At 45.4% G+C, this 20636-nt stretch overlaps 1 protein-coding gene across 1 annotated transcript in view; it reads left to right on the top strand.

Moving 5' to 3' along the window:
• LOC138275894 (kinesin-like protein KIF17) overlaps nucleotides 1-18653 on the top strand; it is a 1877333-nt gene extending 1858680 nt beyond the window's left edge. Inside the window, exons 19-20 of the mRNA XM_069219138.1 lie at nucleotides 1442-1673; nucleotides 17641-18653. Coding sequence (XP_069075239.1) covers nucleotides 1442-1673; nucleotides 17641-17907 — 499 coding nt within the window. The 3' untranslated portion in view covers nucleotides 17908-18653. The remainder of the gene's footprint in view (nucleotides 1-1441; nucleotides 1674-17640) is intronic.
• The last annotated feature ends 1983 nt before the right edge of the window (nucleotides 18654-20636 follow it).

The following is a 20636-nucleotide window of genomic DNA, read 5'->3' as shown; positions in this document are numbered from 1 at the left end:
CTGCTTAGAATATCTATTAAGAGCAGAAAATTATATATTCATAATTTTGCCTTTCATTTTCCTTGCCGAATGAGGTAGATTTGCATGACGTGGACTCAAGCAGATTAGGTGTGATCTATTCCCAGACGGTAGTGTCTTACTGATAATCAGTTTCCCTTTTTTGTAAATTTGAGTGTAGTCAAAAAGGAAAGGAAGCCTACTCAGTAGACATTTGTTGAATAAAAACTACCACTGCCTGAGCCTTTCTCATTTTTTGGCTTCCTGTCCAGTATGTTGACAAGTTAGATCCACAATACATATGGCGGCTTCTGGGCAGAATCAAATGGTGTCCCTTTGCTGGATATGTGTAAAGAAGGTACTTGGACCTCTCCCTCAACTTTCAAAAAGCATTATAGCCTTCTGTATACTGCATGTAATGATATATTTGGTTCTTTCTACTTTGAAGTAACAGTAGAGACTATTTAATGAAACTATTATTTCAGCAAGCTGTTTCTTGAATGAGTGTTGTTTGTATGGCTCTTAGCTTTGGTACTCTTTGTTAGTTTGGACACAATTGAGGAATGCAATGAAGAGGTAATGTTGAACTACTTACGGGTAACTCCATTATCCTGAGTCCAGTCTTCCTCCTTGCAGTGTACTGTCTCACCCTTCCTTTAATGATTGGTCAACCCATTCAAATTGATTGTGAAGGGGGGTGTCATTTTTCCACTCCAACTTGATATACATGGGGTGTATCCACGGTAGGCAGCGCCTATTATTCCTAGTACAAGGGGGGTTGTCATCATGATTGGAGTTTGTCATCCTTGCCTGGTGGAGGCAGACACATCTCAGTGAGGACCACGATAAGGAAGATTGAACTCTGATAAATTACTGGTGAGTAATGTAAATGTTGTCCCCTCTCTAAGATGGGAAATACTTCCTCCATTCTTTTTCTGCGACCTACTAACCTTTTAGACCCTGTCTGTTTGTGGAGAAAATGCTTTGCAGGACACTACAATTGAGAAGTGGAATGCATTTTTGTTTGGAAAACCTCTTACACGCTTGTGTATGTATATACAAGTATTTACAGAACATTGGTCGAGCTAGAGAGGAGTAGATCAATGTAAAGCATGATGAAAAAATGGTGCAAAACTGTTTGGAAACACTTTGCAAATATTTTGTTCTTTGACTGTACTTTATCTGAAAAGGGGCATTTTTGACAATCAATCCCAATCATAGCAGCTGTTTCATTGCCCTGACTCTTTAGAGCTTCTTAGAATCCCTATATGTCTGACAGTGCCAGCCAAGCAGGTCATGAACAGCTGCATCAGTGGCTGTCTACACACGCAGCTGAACCACTGCATCATATTACTGATACCTTGCTACCCCAGTACCAGCTACATTCAGATAAACAATAACTACTCGTATTTATTAACGTATTTGTAACCATCCCATTCTCCAGGTTAGCTCAGTTGGAACAGCAGGTTGTTGGAGGAGAACATGCAATGGATAAAGACTTAAAGGCGAAGCATAAACATAGGAAGATGTATGCCGACGAACGGAAGAGAGAGCTTAGAGAAGCCCTGAAAATTAGGGAAGAGGAAAACTGGGATCACATACTGCTAAACATAGAGGAATCCAGTGATGAGGGACTTCAGGCCAGCAGACATCTGCTGAAACAAATGCGAAGAAGGGTATCTATTCTATTTTTGGCTTCTACTCTCTCTACTACCACTATCTTCTTGAATGATTATTCCCACTGCCTTTCTCTCTATCATTCCTTTTTCACTTATTGGTTCACAATTTGGGACAACATATTCTCGTTCTTTGCTTCCAATTTATAAGCAGTAGAATACAGTTCATCATATTATGGAATTAAAAATGATTCCACAACCCTACGTGGGAATCAGCAACAGCAGCGGATTCCTAGCAGTAGCTGTTCAGTTTGTTTGTTACATGTCTTACTAGTTACACATGTATATGTGTTTGTTTCTATATGGATATCTGTGTGTGTAAGTCATGCGGGTATACTACCTTTAAATCTCAGACAGTACATCGTGAGTCCTAACTTCAGAGGCAGAAGGAGCCTACATTGCAGGTAGGTTTTCCTACACTTACAAAGTATATGTGGAAGTGTGGAAGAATAATGAAAAAATATATATACGATGTACTTAACTATTATATATATATATATATATATATATATATATATAGTACAACAACAGTGTTTTTGTTTTAAAGAACACAAGGAGCCAGCTCTTGTCTAATAAAGTGTTCCATAATTGATTGCAGCAACAGCTGCCACCAAATGCGTTTCGGGGATCCTACCCTTTGTTCACGGGTCAAGTTTCTCAAACAATTCTCATTTGTGATTTTAAAGTTATGTGCATAACTAAAAACAAACAACAGACTTACAACAATAGGTGCTATAAACAAGTGTGTTTTGGAGTCGCCATCTTAGACTGGTCTAGTCACAGTGTTTAATCCAATTACATCTTTGGAAACCTTGCAACTTCCTTGAAATCGGCAAAAATTACTGTATAAAATATTAAGAATACAGTAACTATTTACAAAACTAGTACATATTTCTTGGTGTGTGACGCATTCCTAAAATTCAATATTTGATTAAGTTACATTCATGATCATTTTGTTAGGCTGAGCATAGCAGCACACAACTGCTGCTTTTTGACATGTTGTAATCTATTCTGTGGGCTTTAACCACGCCCATCATTTTAATTTATTCCGAGGCCAACTTTTCAAAAATCCCTTGATGATGTTGGTAAATGCTTTACGTTTGTCCCGCTTTGAGGCTAGTTTATTACTGCCTTGCAGACTGACTCTGTTACATGGATTATCGCACAACCGGCCATATACTTTAGTGTAGGAACACAATTTTTTTCTTAGTCTCCCCCCCTTTGCGTTACACTCCATTGCAGCCATATCGATTTCAAGTTTCATGCAGCGCAAACTCGATTGGAGGAATTGGATTTGATCGTTTCCAGTTATTTAACAAATGGTGTCTGCTTCTTCTCTTGAAAGGCCTACATTTTACACTCATGTTGTCTTTGTCTCCACTACCCCCTCGCTCCAGTTTCTATGGGTGGGCTAGCGCCATACCATTTGAGGCTGTTAGTGCTGGATTTGTCTTGTTAAACCACAAAGGTGTATCATGTTCCCGAGGTTGGAAGAGTATGGTACAGCAGGCCGTTCCTTTATGGCCGCAACTCTGGCCCTGGCACCAAGGGGGCAGTGGCACTCACAGTCGTGTGCATTGCAAACATTACCACAGTGAGTGGCAAAGGTATTGTGATGAACCGAGCCTTTGGGCATGGCTGTGTCCTAAACAGAGGGGAGCTTTTGGGGATCAGCCACTCTGCCCCTTCCCACAGTCCTTTCAAATTTAAACTTTTATTGGAGCCGCTGCCAAGCAGTTCTGGTAAACCTTTGAAAAAGCAGCCCTTTGGGTATTTTAGGCAACTTGTGTTTAAACAGTACACAGACAATAGAGCTAGAAAACGTATGTTTTATAGGTGACACAATTGTTTTGCTAATACCCACACTCCAAAGTTCAACGTTGTTACGACTCTGTCGTCCCATTTCCAGGGGGCGCTGTAAGGGGACTATCGGAAGCCTTGGGGATCACCTTGAACACCTATCTAGAGTCCCTTGCTGACTCCTGTTTGTTTCTCTTTTCTCCATGGTACACTTGTGTAGTACTACATTTGCTTCCTGGGACTGCAAATCCCATAATGCACAGCCTGGAAGTCAGGAAAACCTGGATTCTGTTTCCCATTGTTTTCTATGGGAGAAGTCCAGTTGGTCCTTTTCACCGGATCCTCTACTCCAGGACTTGCAAGTCTCTGAAATTACACACACCTGAGACATCTCCTGTGCAGCCCAGCTTGGAACTGCTTATAAGCAGCCATTTCCTCAAGATCCCCGTCGTGCATTGGAGTTTGATTCCTTTGTTACAGACCCTTTGTCGGATGGTGTTCCAGTTTTGTTCCTGTTCTGTTCCAGCTTGATCCTGTTTCCTTTTTTTCTGCCCTGCTCCTGATTGCTCCAACCAGAGTCTGCTCCCTATCTCTTAGCCTTGTGCCTGTTTGTTTCCTCCAGAGCCTGCTCCCTGTTTCTCTGCCCTGCCCCTGCCTTGTTTCAGCCTGAACCTTCTTTCTGTTTCCCAGTCCTGTTTACTGCTCATTTCCTACTCCCTGTATTCCAGCCCTGCCCTTGCCTGTTCCAGCCAAAGCCTGCTCTCAGTTTCCCAGTCCTGTCTCTGTTTGTCCCAGCCAGAAGTTTGCGTCATGTTTTCAAGTCCTAGTCCCGCCTTTGCTTCAGCCTGAGCCTGTTCATAGTTTTTGCCTCTGCCTCTTAGTTTGTTCCCTTCTGTTTCCGTTTCTTCTTGGTTATTTGTGTCTGGTAAGTGTTCTATCAGTCTTCACCAGTGTATAAGTGTTCTCCTTTGTACTGGGGTTAGGTACTGGTTTCCAGGAGGCAATTCCAGCCCCCATCCTTGTCTAGTGTTTTACGCTGTCTTTCGTGCCTAACAGTGACAGTGTGCTATTGCTGTTTTCTCAGGAATCGCCACTGTGTTTCCAGCTGGACCCACAAGAGCGTGTCTTGTGTATGTAAGCACTATCCTTGTTTGTGCTCTAGGGTCCAGAGACAGAATCACTTCTGCTGCCTCCTTTCTATGGGGCTGGCAGGGTGACTATCTGTAAGAGCAAACTGCACAGAGGCATTGACATTCCCTGTCACTGTGGGAGGTTCTGCGCCCTACTCTGTGTGCAACCCCAGCGTGTTTGTCCATTAGTAATCTGTTTCCTGTTCACACAAGGGTTGCCCTGCTTTTACTTTCCTGTGCCTGTCCATAGCTGTCCTTTCCGTGTATGCCTTTAGCTGCTCTTCTGTCCCAGTATACTACCTCTTTAGGATATTCTGTGACCTCAAGGGGTGTCCCAACCATAGTCCTGATCAGACCCACCCGAAACCGTGACAAACGTAGTGCTTTAAAAACAGCAGTGAAATTCAAGCCTTTTCATGCCAGGGGCTTCCCTTGTCTGTGAATTGTTTGTGGTGTTTATTTGTCCAAGAGCCATTACTTCAAAAGGAACTATCTGCAAATGTGTGTTGAGAGGTATTAGTAAACCTGCATTTTTAACTTAAAGTGGCCCTTTTGTCCACAGGATAAAGGGGATGCTAGGGTACGTGGTTTGTATGATTTAAAACCTGGAATCTTGGCACAATACAGTTTTCTCCAAGCTCAATGCTGCGCTGCCAGAGCCTCTGTTTACATTCCATCAACAACAGCAAGGGTGGCTTACACATGATATTAACAAGGGGCTCCGTGAAATATTCTGATTCTTGGAGGCAAACTCCACCAAAATGTTTCCTGGATTTCATGTTACATGTTCGTGCCCAGAGTGTAACTAGACCACTTTGCTGGTCATGGTAGGTTTTATTCATAAAATGTGTGTCTTTTTAGGTTGAGCATAGCAGCGCACAAGTGCTGCTTTTCGGCATATTGTGATCTGTTCTGTGGGCTTTAACCACGCCTATCTCGTGCCAATCAGTTTAATTTGTTCCTTGGCCTGCCTTTCAAAAATCCTGTGATGTTGTTGGTAAATGGTTTACTTTTATCCCAAATTGAGGTTGTGGTACTGCACCATCTCACGGCTTCGTGAACATTAGAACAATAAAGGTTACAGGTCTATTTCAGCCAGCATATTAATGTAACCATGCTCTTCCTAATTACATTTCACATGCTTTAATTAATCTTGCATTCTCTATCAGTGTTGCTTTTTCCAGGATGTTGTTACTTATTTTTTTTCTGCCACCATATTACTCGTGTCTCCCCTCCCTCATAACCTATTTCCCGTTTTCTGGTTCTCCAGCGCCGCTTGGTCATACGAATGGCAATAGCGCTATACAAATATCATCACTCCACTGCATACAAAAAAAACAAAAGTAAACAAAATGCTGTTTCCAGCACCAAGAGCTCTAACTTTCACAAATGTGAGACTGATTGGATTGCAAATGCTTGTTAGTAATAGCAGCCAGTGCTTCAATCGACGTGCCAGTATTCAGTCATACCCCAGTGAGCTCTTTCTAGGGTAAATTGAATACTGGCAGCTCAATTGAAGCATTGGTTGCTATTACTAACAAAAGTGATCATGAATGTAACTTAGTTAAATATTGGAATTTAGGAATACGTGACACACAAAGAAACGTACCAGGTTTGCTAATATCTACTGTATTCATAATATTTATAATATTCTATACAGTAATTGTTGCCAATATCACAGTTGTAAGGTTTCCAATGGTGTAATCAGACTAAATACCCCTGGGGAGGCGTTAGTTTTTGGCGATGCCTCAGGTTTACAATTCATAGTAAATCTGGGGCAGCTTCAAAATGCAATGGCTGTTATGATGGAACACCCACAGCAACACCCATTGCACACTCCTTTCATGCAGAGGGATGCATGTAAGAGGACACATTTACAAGGCAGCATTAAGCAAAAAAACGTGGATTAACGCCACCTCATTATATGGCGCAGAGCATTGTGCCACCGGACTGTCACTAAAAGTCGCAATCTGGTGGCACGAGGGCCTCGTAAATGAGGCCCAAATTGTTTTTTTCCTGATTTACTATCCAGTGCAAAACTTCTTTTGCGCTGGAAAGTACTATAAAATTAATGCTAAGCAGCACGAAGTACTGCTTTAGATTAATTAGCACCAAGGGGGCATTATGTGGGTGGTACATGGGGCCAGCTCCCTTAGGGTGCATAGCAAGTGAGCCTGACCTCTACAGTGGGGCTTGGTGGGTTCCCCAGAACATTTGGGGAAAATGACAAAAACAGTGGATTCTACAACACATTTTTCATTATATATTCAATTGTATTATTTTTATAACATAGTTAATGATGGCCTCACAGTGCACAGAATACAGCAATATTTATTGGGGGCTCTTCGATGATTCCTTCACCATCAACCTCTAATAGTGCCTCTTTATAGAACCTTTCTTACCAGCGTGGGGTTTTGGAGGAGTTTACATACCAATATACATACACATACAAAGGGGGTCATTACAACCTCGGCGGTCTTTTTAACAAGACCGCCGAGGGACCGCCGTGCGGAAGACCGCCAGTAGTGGCGGTTTGCCGCTCAGCGTATTATGACTGTTGGCTGCTCTCCGTCTTTTTTACAATGGAGAGCCGCCAACAGCCATACTGGCGGGCGGCGGGGAAGTGGAGGTTGCTCCACCTCCACCGCCACGCCAACAGAACACCGCCCAGCTAATCACGTCCTGTGATTCGGCACGGCGGTGTTCTGTTGGCGGTGTGGTGTCGGCAGAGCAGCCCCCATGGCTCCCATCCCCTCCCGGAGGATCGATGGACAAGGTAAGTCGATCGTCCGTTAGGGGAGGGGGGTGGGGGGGGTGTTGTGTGTTGTGTGGGTGCATGGGGGTGTGCGTCTGTGTATGTAGAGGGGGGTGTGAGTGCGTGTATGCTTGCGGGTGTGTTGGGTGTGTTGGGAATGAGTGCGTGTATGTCTGTATGGATGTGTGCATGTCTGAGTGTGTGGATGTAGACATGTATGTTGGTGTGTGTGCGTGTTTGTGTGTTGGTGGTGCCTGCGTGCGTGTTGTGTGTGTGTGAGTTATGTGATGTGGGGGTCGGGTGGGGAGGGGGGCCCTGCCACCTTTAGGGGGTGGCAGGGGTGGTGGGGGGTGTAGGGGAGGGAGTCGGGTGGGGGTGGGGGGTGGGGGAGACCCCTATCAGTGCCAGGGAAGGAATTCCCTGGCACTGATAGGGCTTACCGCCATGGATTTCATGGCGGTTCCTACCGCTGGAAATCCACGGCGGTAAGCCGGGTCGAAATACCGGCGGCGGTATTGTGACGGCCGCCGGGCTGGAGACCCAGGTCTCCAGCCCAGCGGTCATCTCCGCCCTGGCAGGCGGAACGGTGAAGCGGCGGATGACCATGGCGGTAACCGCCATGGTCATAATACGGAAAAAAAGACCGCCAGCCTGTTGGCGGTCTTACCGCCGCTTTAACACCATCCGCCAGGCTTGTAATGACCCCCAAAGTGTGTACATTAGTGTATCAAAAATATTACATAAGACAAAAGGGACTACAAGGTGTAGGATTCCCATCATCCATATTAGTAGGCATTTTTAAAGAGTGCTTGGTCTGGGGAAAAATAAGCTCAGGATTTAGAACATAACACAGTGGTTAGGGTTAACTTTACTAATAACAATTTATTTCTACCCCAACAAACCCTGTTTAGCAAAATTAGGATAGTTAATAACTGGGAAAAAAAAATTACTTTCTAACCTGTACCTTGCAGTTTGCATGCAGCTCTTTGAAGGCAGTTCATAGCCCACTGTGCTAGATTATGATTGTAACTTATGAACTGCACAGTAACAAAAGGATCACTGTGACAAAAGCAATTATCCCACTGAGCACTGCACATTAAATACTGTCTGTGATCTGCATAGAACATGACTGTTCCACGATGTTTGGAGACACTGAACAGTGGCCATCTAGATAGGTGATATTATCTGGGCCCATTCGCCGGATTAGTGGACAGTCCCTCTTGACTAGCATTTTTGATTTCAACCAACCTCGCATCAGAGTCTCTTGGAAGGCCATGTACCTTCTTGAACCATGACACAGTCTTCACAGCGGTGTCATGCATCCGCTGTACGGTACCCTTGTGCCATTGATCTTTACCACTTTCCAGGTTTTGACATGGAAGGGGGATCTTCCGCTCCGGGTGGTGGTCCCACATGATGACATTGTCTCCCACCTGGATGTTCAGGGTGATTGCTCACCGGTATAGTTGAAAATAGTTTTATTGGTTTTTCTAATGAATCACGACAGTAATACTTTAAGAAAACATAAACAGTGCCGGCAGGTGTAGCGTAGAAGCAGGACATGCACGATTGGTTAATAAGTAACTTTACAGTTAGAGGCAATAACATACTCAGCAATCTCTTACAGGGCAACACAGTACCTCAAGAGAGGTACGGACAATACAAGTGTAGGATGAGCACCAGACCAATATGGATAAGTAGAGCCAGCCCACCCCCAAGCAAGTCTACAACATGCAGGTCCCCAGAAGCTAACAGGGGGTGCCACCGGAGGCCAGGCTCTGGACAATCAGATGGAGAACCATCTGATAGCACTAAGCCCCCTCAGGCCCTTGCCTTGACAGGCAAACAAAATGGTGTCCAATGCAGCTGAGCCGCTTCCTGGCGGATCACTTTCCGCTCGCTGTCCGCCCAACTCTTCACTTTCGACCACCAGCAGTATGTATCGGGTGCACTGGCGGACTTCCAACTCATTGTCAGTTGTCTGCAGGCGAGGATCAAGGTCAGATCCAGAAACTTATCTGTGACCTTCCTAACCCCAAATTGATCATGGCGTCCAGCAGACATAATGATGGGCTCAAGAGAAATTCCCTATCTGTGGCCCCCCGAACTACCTGGAGGACTGTCATCCAGTAGAGTAATAGAATTGGACAGGACCAGACCATATAGAAAAAGTCTGCATCCTTGGCAACTCACCGGGGACACTCCAAGGTTGCGGCTGGGAACGTAGCATGTATGAGTCGGGGAGTAAGATAGGCCAAGTGTAAATACGATAATTGAATGAGTTTGAAACGTGCATTACGAGACACCTTAGGGCTAGAGTCTACTATATTTTTCCAGAAGGAATTAGAGAGAGGCATCCTGAGGTTTGCCTCCCACTGTGGCCTGAGGGCCGAAGGATCCAGTCATGCCCCCTCCAGCAGGGCCATATACAGTAGTGTAACCGCTCTGGTTCGGCCCGTGATAAGGAAGAGGAGATGCAAGCAGTCATGCTCTGGGGGCTCTGCGATTCCTGTACCCTACCATTCCTGGATCTTGCGAGTCTAGCCTCCATGCACAATGAAATGGCTCCTTGCGATATCATTAGACTAGACTCCCAGAGGAACGAAAAAGGGCACAGCTCACCCTCTGGCAAAAAGATCTGCAAGGACATCGATTACCACTGTCAACCCTTCATGGAGACCCCCCGAACAGCTCCAACTTTCCATCACCAGAAGAGGGAGTTCATGAGTGTACAGGGTCGGCGATCGGGTGCAGCATAAAGCATGAGCTCACACTTAATGTTCTGTCCTGACCAGGACATTCGAGGTCCGTGCCCTGGAAGCAGGTGTAGGCTTCAGCAAAAAACCCAGGAGGCAATCCCTGAGGGGGAGCCCCACTCGGCAACTTCCACCGGAACGCCCGCCAGCGAGCCACCCACTCGAGCTGCACCCCTATGTAATATAACTTCAGGTCAGGTTCAGCTAGGCAACCATCAGACACTTGCAAGCGCAACTTCCAGAGGGCCACCCAACGCTGTCAGGAGCCCCAGTAAAGCGAGAGAAGCAAACCGTCTAGTTCCTTAAAGAATTTTAGAGGTAAACCCAATGGGAGGGCAGGGATTAGATAAAGAAGACGCTGTAGTATAATAATTTTGGATACAGCCACGTAGCCATTCACTAATAGAGGCAAGGTAGACCAGAAGGTAACAGAGCGCAGCAACTCACCTAACATACGTATGAAATTACCGGCATATAGCAAATCTGTGGATCAATAAACAGCCACACCTAGATCCTTTATGGTATTCCGCTCCCAATGCAGCATTGGAGCGAGGGGATAGGTCTAAGCATATGGACATCTCCCCTCAAGAGATAAACACAGGACTTAGTCCAATTTATCCTGAGTCCTGAATGAGTCCCAAAGTCCGACAAGGCCAATACCGATCCCAAGAAGTCAGAGTCCTGCCCCTAAGGTACAGCATCATATCGTCTGCATATAGAGAAAGATAAATACAGTAAGAGGCAATGTGTAATGTGTAGGGCCCGATTATGTATTCCCTGATGGACCATGCAAGCAGAGGGCTTCATGGCCAACGCAAATAAAAGCGGGCAACCCAACTCAGTACCCCGCACCACCGGGAAGGCCTCTGAGATCAAGGCTCCACTACATATCCTTGTCGGGGGATCTATGTAAAGAAACTTAGACCACTTAATGAAGGGAAGACCCAGGCCCATGTTAAGTATAGTAGCATAAGTAAACTCGTAGCGGAGTGAATCAAACGCCTTTCAGATATCCACAGAAATAACCAATGCCTCCGGCGGGAGAAAATCCCGATGATCCAAGGCCAGAAATAACTGACGAATGTTAGGCATAGTGCTGTGTGTAGTGATGAAGCCACTTTGATCTGAATGAGCAGGGGAACACATATGAAGAAGTAGTCGATTCATCAGTATTTTACTTAAGATCTTATCATCTACATTGGGCTTAGACAGGGGGTGGAAAGAGTCAAGAAGAAGAGGGTCTTTATCTTTTCTAGGCAGTGACACGACAGCCCCACTAAATGAAGGTGGAATTTGACTATGCTGCCATGAGTCACTAAAAAGCGCCGCCAGCTTAGGAACAAGTTCTGATGTGAAAGCAGCACAGAATTCTATCAGAAACCCGTTGAGGACCGGTACCTTGCTCCTTGCCATATCCTTTATTGCTCCCCGCACCTCCTACTCAACAACATCCGCACCCAGTTAATCCACCACTGTCGGATCAAGAGACACCCCCTGCCCCTGGCCCTGAAACGGGGGACTGTTATCTGTCTTTATTTCTTCGGGCAGGCCCGACCAGGGCAGATGTCTTCTCCAAGACCGGCTTTTCCTCTGAGAAGGCGGCTGACTGTATCAGGTGAACTATCAGGAACGTGGTGTGTGAGTCTATAGGGACCACTGTGAGGCACCTATCCAGGAAACTTCCAAAGCCCATATTCACTTTTGACCACAGCTTCAGGCTGGGCTCCACTATTATTGCTGGGGGTTAGTCTGCCCTGGTGATGGCGCAGGAGTGGCAGTTTCACACCTTTTCCTCCAATTGAGAGTCCATCCCTGGGAACAACACTGTCCTGGAGCCTTGCCTTTGTCTTGATCACAACCTGGTGGCCTTGGAGTGCTAGGTCAATCATCCTGGCCCACAGGCTCTGTGGCATCACAATGTGCAGGGCCCTGAGCAACAACCCCTCCTTACTTGTGCTCAGCTCATTTCACACTCACCATATCTTGCTTTTCGTCATCTGGTCTGTGTGCGTTAGCGATCTAGAAGCATTGAGGACATGTTTCCACTGGCTCCTGGCGCGTGCCTCGTTTGCTCTGGAGATGCTCTCGTCTCTCTCGGTCCTTTCTTGGATTTGCTGGATGGTTAGCGCTTTGGGACACACTTTGAGTACGACCATTGGCACAAAGTTCTCTGCTCCTTAATCGTCTACCGTCTGGTCCCCTCCTTTGGGATGCGATGAGTGCCTCGAAATGTAGTCCGCCGAGTTGTTTGCACCTAGATGTTAGACTACTTCAAAAGAGTACGGCTGTAGCTGCATGGCCTATCTGTCTATCCAGGGAGACACCAGTGAACAACGTGATCAAGGGCTTGTGGTCAGTGACCACCCGGAACTGCCGACCACACAAGCAGAGATGGAAGTGGCAATGTGCCCACCGGATGGCCAATGCTTCCTGCTCGATTTGAGCATACCTTGTTTCTGTGTCAGAAAGTGCTCTGCTCGCATAGGCAGTGGGTACTCACAATGCTTCTGCTTGCTCCTTTAAGAGCACCGCCCCTAGCCCCACCAGGCTAGCATTGACCACCACCTCTGTTGTTCACTGGAGACTTGAAACACGCCATGGTGGCGTCATCAAAGAGGGTCCCTTTGTTTGCCGGAATGCCTTATCAGCCTGCAGTCCCTACTCCCAGGGGGCATCCAGTTTTTTTAACGCCCTTATCGGCTCCGACTGGGTAGCTAGGTTAGTAAAGAACCTCCTCCAGTACGTCGCTATACCCAGGAGGCTCTGTACTTCTGGTGCATTCTGGGGTATGGATGCACTCCTGATGGCATCAACCTTCTTTGGCTCCAGCCTTAGGCCATCATGTGTAAAGATGTTGGTAGAAAGAGCACTTTTATCAGTGCGGTGTCAAACTGCATTCTGCCAATCGCTTCAAAGAGGCCCTCAGCCGCATGTGGTGCTCTTCCAGGTTCTCAGAGAAGATCAGGATATTATTGCTTATATTTAGCACCCCAATCACCCTAGAGAGGGTTTCTTTGATGGTGTACTAGAATACCTCTGCAGCTGATGAAATTCCAAAATTGAGCCTCCGATATCATTCAATGCCTATATGAGTGGAGAATGTTGTGATGTACCTGCTGGTAAGTTCAAGCTCCAGCTGATGATAACTAGCATGTAGGTGTAATTTCGAATACCACTGGATGCCATTCAGGTCCGCCACAATGTTGTTCATGTTTGCTGTAATATGCCGCTCCCTTCGCATGGCTTTGTTTGGGAACCTGTTGTCAACACATAGACTAATGGCTCTGGGCTGTTTTGGTTTCGGTGCAATGACTAGCAGGAACACCCACGGGATAGGGGCAGCAACCTCTATGACTCTCTTCTGTTCTAAGTCCCACAGTTACTGTTCCACTTGTAGCCACAGGTAGAAGGGGACCCTTTGCTGGCATAGAGGTATAGGCCTTATTGTCTCATCGATGTACAGTCGGATTTGTTTACCTTTTAGTTGGTCATGCCCGGTGAACAGCTGGGGAAATTCTTCCAGCATTGCCACAGCATGCAACTCGTGCACTTGTTTTGCAAAAATCACTAGCTCCTGGTCTCCTGGTGTGTGGTACCCTGGCAGTGTGCCCTTACATCCTTCGGTGACATGAAATCTCACTCTGGTTCAGCGGCCTTCCCTCGATACATCAACTTCTATAGTCCCCTTGAAGGGCAGTTGCTCAGTGCCTCCATAAGTATAGATTTGTGCTTCGGTGGCGGAATGAGTGGGGCGCAGTATGATTCGGTATGATTCGGTTCAATTGTACTGAGTCCACGATATTTACAGATGCGCCTGTGTCAATCATTGCTGCGAGAACCGTGCCTTCTGTCTTGACCATGCACGTGGAGAGTGGCTTCTTCTTGTTGCCTTCCCTCCAGACAAACGATATTACAAATATTTTGTCTTCATCATCATCCAGATAGGTGCCCTGCCCACTGCTACATAGTGTATCTTTGGCTTCCCCCTTGTTGAGGGAAGGTGCAGCAGTTGTTGTCTTCTGGTACCCCCTTTGTGTGCCCTTGTCTTTCACTTCACCACACCTCGGCAAAACTGTAGATTTTTCCATATTTTAAGCATGCACAACACTCTTGTCATGCGCACATTTGCGATTTTGAATTCCAGACCATAATTGCTGCATCTGTCACCCACCTGCCTTGAGGCGCCTGATGGACGGGAAGGCGAAGTTTGTCTTTGGGTTGCTCCTTTCTGAGGCCCACTCAAGGCTGCGCCTTTCCCTTATGCTACTTCCATGTCTTCAGCCGTGCTATTTGATAGCTCATAGACTCGGGCTAGGACCAAAGTGTCATCTACAGAGAGATGCTGGGCTGTCGCAGGATAGAGCACCAGAGCTCCGTGGACCTGCAACCCTGTTTTTTTGGGCGTGGATTTCTTCTAGTTGATCAGTGCTCACGAACATGCTCACCAGCTTTTTAAGTCATGCGTAGAACATGTTGACTGATTCTTCCTCTGCTTCCTAGGCTTGGCATAGTTTAAAGCGCTCATAATCAGGATTGAGCTGTTGATCCAAGTGTCTGTTTAGGGCTGTCACTGCAGCATCGGAGTCAGCGTCCCCTACTGTATTGCACAAAGTCTCAAGCAGATCATAACATTTTGAGCCACCAAAGTGCACCAATAGTGATCTCTTGATAGCTCAGTCAGTTTTGCGGGTGGCGTGAAAGTAGTGTTGCACTCACCTGATCCAAGAGTGTCATCTTGTTGCCCCATGGCGGTGTTAGCTAGCTCGCTGAACAGGGGTAGTGGTGCTATAGAGTTGTGTGCATATTGGCAGGTGGCAGGCGCACATGGTCTCCTGGCATTGGTTTATCATTGCGCCAGATGCTATGAAGATCTAGTCTGCTTTATGTCTATTTTTTTTTTCAGTCCCTATCTCTTTTTCTGGGCTCTATGACCTTTAACCCTCTTTTTCCTGTTTTGCTGTTTTTTTCTTTTTCACTTGAGCCCTGCTAAACGTCCTTTACCGTGGGTCAGCACTCTATGTTTTTATCTATTTTTTCAGCAGCCCCATGCTAGGAAAGATTTCCCACTCTCCTTAATATCCCCCGGGCCTCCCTGCCTTACCGAGAGGCAGTACATGAAGCTCCTTTGTGCTGGATTGACATGTGGCGTAACCCGTGCATTCACAATGGACCCCTTCTCAGCCGCACAGCAGGACAGGATGAGATGACCGGAGCGGTCGCAGGGTGGTGCTATGGATGTGCACCACACCATGTTGAGATGCCTCCCATGCGAGTGAGCCCCAGTACACGGCTGAGAGGTACGCGGCCTCTGCCAGGAGTGGATGTGGCCGCCGGACCAGGACAGGAAGACTCTCTCACCTGCAGGTTTGTTCATGTGAAGTGGGCTGACCACTGGAGAATGCCGCGGCTCTCCCTCTCACTCTGTAGGGCAACACGCCCCAGTACACACTATGCGTTGCAGTAGCAGATGCATGAGAGCAGCGGGGCTCACTGCACACAGGTAAGAGCTGCTGTCCTCGTCACCACTGTTGTGTCCACAGCCTGGTGGACACATTTTTGCTAATCTGTGCTGCATTAAATTAATAAACACACACATATTGCCTATATCTCAGCAGTGGCCACGAGCGACTACTCACTCATTTATTTATATCCTTGAGACAAGCCTGGCCCTATGAGTTTATGCGGCCACAAAGTATAGTAGAGGCCGGGTGGCTCTCTACAACCACTACACATTTAAAAAAGTTTTCTACGTGCCCATTTTCTTTCACAAGAATGTACCACTGAGATATTTACAAGAGTTTTCTACATCTCCTATTTCTTCACATAAAGATTGGTATGTTCTTGCATGAACTAGGAAACAGGAAGAGAACCAAAAGACCAGGGGGCATATCTGCAAGCTTTTGACGCAGAGAAGCAGCCCAAGCCTTCTTGCTGCACTGAACTGCATCAAAAGAAAAGGGCAGTATCTACAAGATATGGCACATTCCTGTCATTTTCCCATGCGCTGGTGCACAATGGGCTGCCATGCGCCAATGCAGGCACCTTGTGTTGCAGCGATGAGTGTTTTTGTGCAGAAAGGGACACCTTCCTGCACAAAATCAATCACAAGAGGCACGTTCCTCATTCTATGTGTGCTGCAGAATGCAGCATACATAGAAAAAAGAAAAAACGAGGAGAAATAAAAGTATTTCTACTTGTTACGCCTCCCTTATGCCTCCACTGGGGAGGTGTAGGCTTTTGACACATTCACAGTTTACAAATCCTTGTAAATTTGGGAATGAGTCAAAGTCCATGGGTGTTGCGTGGGAACACACACTGCAACACCCATGGAACGCCTCTTTGATGCAGAGTAAGACAACGCAGAGACATGCACTACGTTGCCTTACTCCATATCTACAATGCCAGGTAATGCCGTGGCCTTGTAGATATGGGCCTGCAGCCTGCGCTGTCAGTGTGTCAGAAAAAGTGCTGCACCTGTGGCACAAGCTCATTGTAAATATGGCCACAAGTGAGAATAAAGTGGACTGGCTTCCACAGAAAAGCAACAACTAGGAAGAATGGTTTGCGAAAACCTGAGAACCTGAGAATGAGAGACATTTTTTGCAAAATGCATATGATGATGTAGCGAGAAAAAGAGGGCAGGGGCTTGTCTCCCACATATCACTTTTATGTTGTTTCCTGAAATCCAGCCTTCCTACCTTTTCCTTCATTTCCCCTATCCTTACCTGTGGAAGTCTTGTCTCATTAAAGTTTTTTATCCATCTTTTTTTACTAACAAATTTTTCCTTTCTTTGTCAGTTTCTCTGCTGTTTTCTTCAGCTCCATTTTGTTATTCAGTCTTTTACAATATCATAGACAACACCATTCTTCTTAAACTCACATTTAGGGGAATATTTACAATAATGTGGCGCATCATAGATGATGTGCCACTTTTCTCGGGCCCCCCTACCGGCACTTAAACCATAGATGCGCTGAATGTACAATACAGAGCACCATGGCGGTCATTAGCACAATAGCGTCAACATTTTTGATGCTATTGTGCCGCTTTGCTACACTAGGGTAAAAAATGTTGACACTAGTGCAGCAAAGCACAGGGAGGCCCACTGTATATAATGGGTGCTTCATTTTAATGTGTGCTCTGAGCAGGCATTAAAAATGATGGAAAAAAGGTGCAGTGAAATGTTGTAAATTTCAATGCGCCATTTTTTCAGGCCTCCCTGCGTCAGAATGTCCCCTTGCATACATAAATCCTGAAGCAGGCATAATGTGGCAAAGGGGGTCCCAAAGTGGCTCAATGCTAGCATTGCACCACTTTGTAAATATGGGTGGGAGAAAAGCCACCTTAGCGCCAAACAAATGATGCTGTGGCGGTGCTAAGGTGGCACAAGGGGCTTGTAAATATTCCCCAAAGTTTTTTTCCTTCTTCAGTCTGTCTCTGAATACGTGTAACCTTCTATCCATTACATTTCCTTTTCTTCTGTATGCCAGCTTAATGTATTTTTTATTCTTCCCTTTGTTTGTCTTAGCTGGTAGCTGCAGAGGTGGAGAACAATGACTTACAAATTGAATTTGAGCATGAAAGGGATGACTACCTGAGCACGATACGCAAGCTGCAGCAAGAATCACAGTTCTTCCAGCAGGTTGTTGAGCAGATCCAACGCTTAATTCCTCTGGCATGTAATTACAGCAATCTGGACAACATCATACAGGACTCCTTTTATGATGAAGACTCTGGATATTGGAATATACCTGAAATTGTTCTCGATGCAGAAGAAAAGAGTTACGCTTTGTGAACAGGCGAACATGCTCGCTTTTGCAACTAAATCTACCTATGGCAGTGGTCCTCATGCTCCTGCGCGCCCTTGTTATTCACCAACATCCTCTCTATAGATGTTGCAGTTAGAGGTCTCTGCTGATCCTTCTTGATTCCCTTCGACGTTGTGCCAATGCCATACCACATTTCTTACCTGTACACTGATTTAGCATTGTCAGAAGACAGAAGAGTTCAGCAACCTTAACTCAGCGCCCCTACATTGCTCAATTCCAGTCACAAAACTTAATATTTTTGTCAGTTTTATAGTCCATCACATTTTCCACGGAGGAACATGAGTACTTTACATAGTTTTGTATAATAAATTTTGTTTGCTTTTTATCATGTAAAGATTAGCAATATTCCACTCAATCTGTAGGTTGTACATTTTGAATGTATCATCTAATGGACACCAAATTGCAAATGCTCAACCATTTAACAACATCCATCTAAATGCCTATTTTGGTGGATGGTATGTTTTAGAACAAACATTTCCTACCATAGAATTGGTTTTAACAAAGAATCATGATACCCTGGTATCCTATTGAGGTGTTCTGTAACCAAGTGAAAGGAATGCTTCAGTGGTAAACCTTTTGTGAAAGGACACCCTGCCCACTATCCTTCCAAACCTTAAACCTCATTATGAAAAAACACAGTAGCCATAAAGGGGGTAGGACTGCTGTAGCAAAATCTATATTTTAAATGTCTGGGTGAGATGCAAGGGGGCACAAGGGCGACGCAAAACCTAAGTGAGATTTATCAAGCCATGCAAGGCCACCTTGCGTGGCCCAGCAGGGCTTGATACATCTAGATTAACGCAAGGCACAAAAACAATTGTGCCTACAACACAGGCACCTTTACACCGTTATGCAAGGGTGCATGGGTTGGGGCTAGGCAGTGAAAAGTGCACCAGTGCTAGGAAAGCACAGGAATGTGCCATGTAATGTTAAGTATGGCACATTCTTGCCCCTTTCCCTTTCACACAGTGCAGTAAGGTGGCTTGCTGCGTTGAGCTGCATGAAAAAATTATAAATATAAGCCTCTGCATCTTGTGTCACACTATTGGACTATTTCGAGCTACAAGCGCTTCATCAGATCTCCAAGTTCAACAAATCATGTGATACACAAGACACAAACAAAACCGCTTTCAGGCTATTTTTTTCTATGACCATTAATAACTTTCCAGTTCACGGTCCCAATAAAACCAGGCAATTTGCATGATATATACAAATATTTATCTTCACGACAAATGCTGACTAAACAATTCTTAATGTATTTTTACAAAAAGAGGTGTTAATGAAAAAAGAAAACAATATACTTGAAATTAAATCTAAACATGTACGCTGCATGACATGACATTCTCATCTTGGAGCTATATTTATTTTGTAAAAGCGCAAAATGTGTACTTTAGTACCTTGAGAGGTACAGGCATTTCATAAAATAACATTTGTGATTGTTTGCTCCCATGATATTGTTTGGAGTTTTGGTTTTCCCATGGATTAGCCTTATTGTTTATCTAAAAGTGAAAACAGCTCGGGGTTCTTCAGCACAGTGAAGACACTGTTGCCAACTTGAACTGTAACTGCTCTCCCAAAAATACAGTGGGGCATATTTAAGGAATGTTGTGCTGCACCTAGTGCAGTGCCACTTTCATAGCGCACCATTAACACCCCTCTGCTGACACCATATGTGCGCCATATATAAGATACGGCGCAGCATGGTGCAGGGTAGGGGGCAAATCTCTAAGATTTCCTTACGCCATTTTTTCAGTCACCCTAACAGGGGAACGCTCCCTTTGCATACCTTATGCCTGGCACAGGCATAATGTAGCATAAAGGGTTACAAAGTGGCAAATGCATGCATTGAGCCACTTTGTAAATGTGGCGCGAGGATTTGAGCCTCGTTGGGCCACATTAGCGAAAAGAATAATTACACTAATGTGGTGCAAGGTGGCGCTTATAAATATGCCCCTGTATCTTCAAAAGTTAAAAAGGGGGGTCATCAGTAGGTGTACGCCCCTTAACGTTCCTCGTTTCAAATTGTTTCCAATCAGTTCTTTCCACCGTTTTGCACTTCCAGTGTGGGCTATTTTGATGTAATTTCCCTTTGTTTCCCACCACTGAAGTTTTCATCCCTGACACTGGAACTTTATTTTGACATATTTAAATAAAAATGCGTCACTGTAGATTCTACATTAGTTGTGCCACATTCTGATGTGTTCAATTAATGGATTTGTTGGGAAGGATAGATCTCTGCTTCTGCCACCACACCGAGGATGCTTCTAGCTCTGAAGGTCTTCGGAAACCTGTTTATTTTCCAGTACTACTGGAACAAAATACTTCATAGTGAGACCTGGCTGTATAGAGCTGATAGGAACCCTGATTCAAGTGCTGTGTCATGAATGCAACCAATTTCAGTGTTGATGTAAGGTAATAACCAAAGTGTGTAATCCTTCCACCATCCACTGAGAAAGCCAACGCTTTAGCCACATTAATCATTTAATAGCTCACAAGGGAAAATGCTTGCGGCAGTACCAGGTGACCTTTGAACTCAATATGAAATGATGGCAGTACTGCTGAGAGGAGCCATTTGACATTTTCTGATACAAGCAAAAGTTTGACTGGGTTTTGTTCGAATTATCCACTAAGATCTTTCAGGCTTCAGCCACATCTCTATATCAAAGTTTGAATCCAGCTTCTACCAAGATTCCAG

The sequence above is a fragment of the Pleurodeles waltl genome, chromosome 2_2 (assembly GCF_031143425.1).
Source record: "Pleurodeles waltl isolate 20211129_DDA chromosome 2_2, aPleWal1.hap1.20221129, whole genome shotgun sequence".
Classification (NCBI taxonomy): Eukaryota; Metazoa; Chordata; class Amphibia; order Caudata; family Salamandridae; genus Pleurodeles; species Pleurodeles waltl.
Note: the sequence above shows the minus strand (reverse complement) of the source record. Positions and strands in the feature narration are given on the sequence as shown.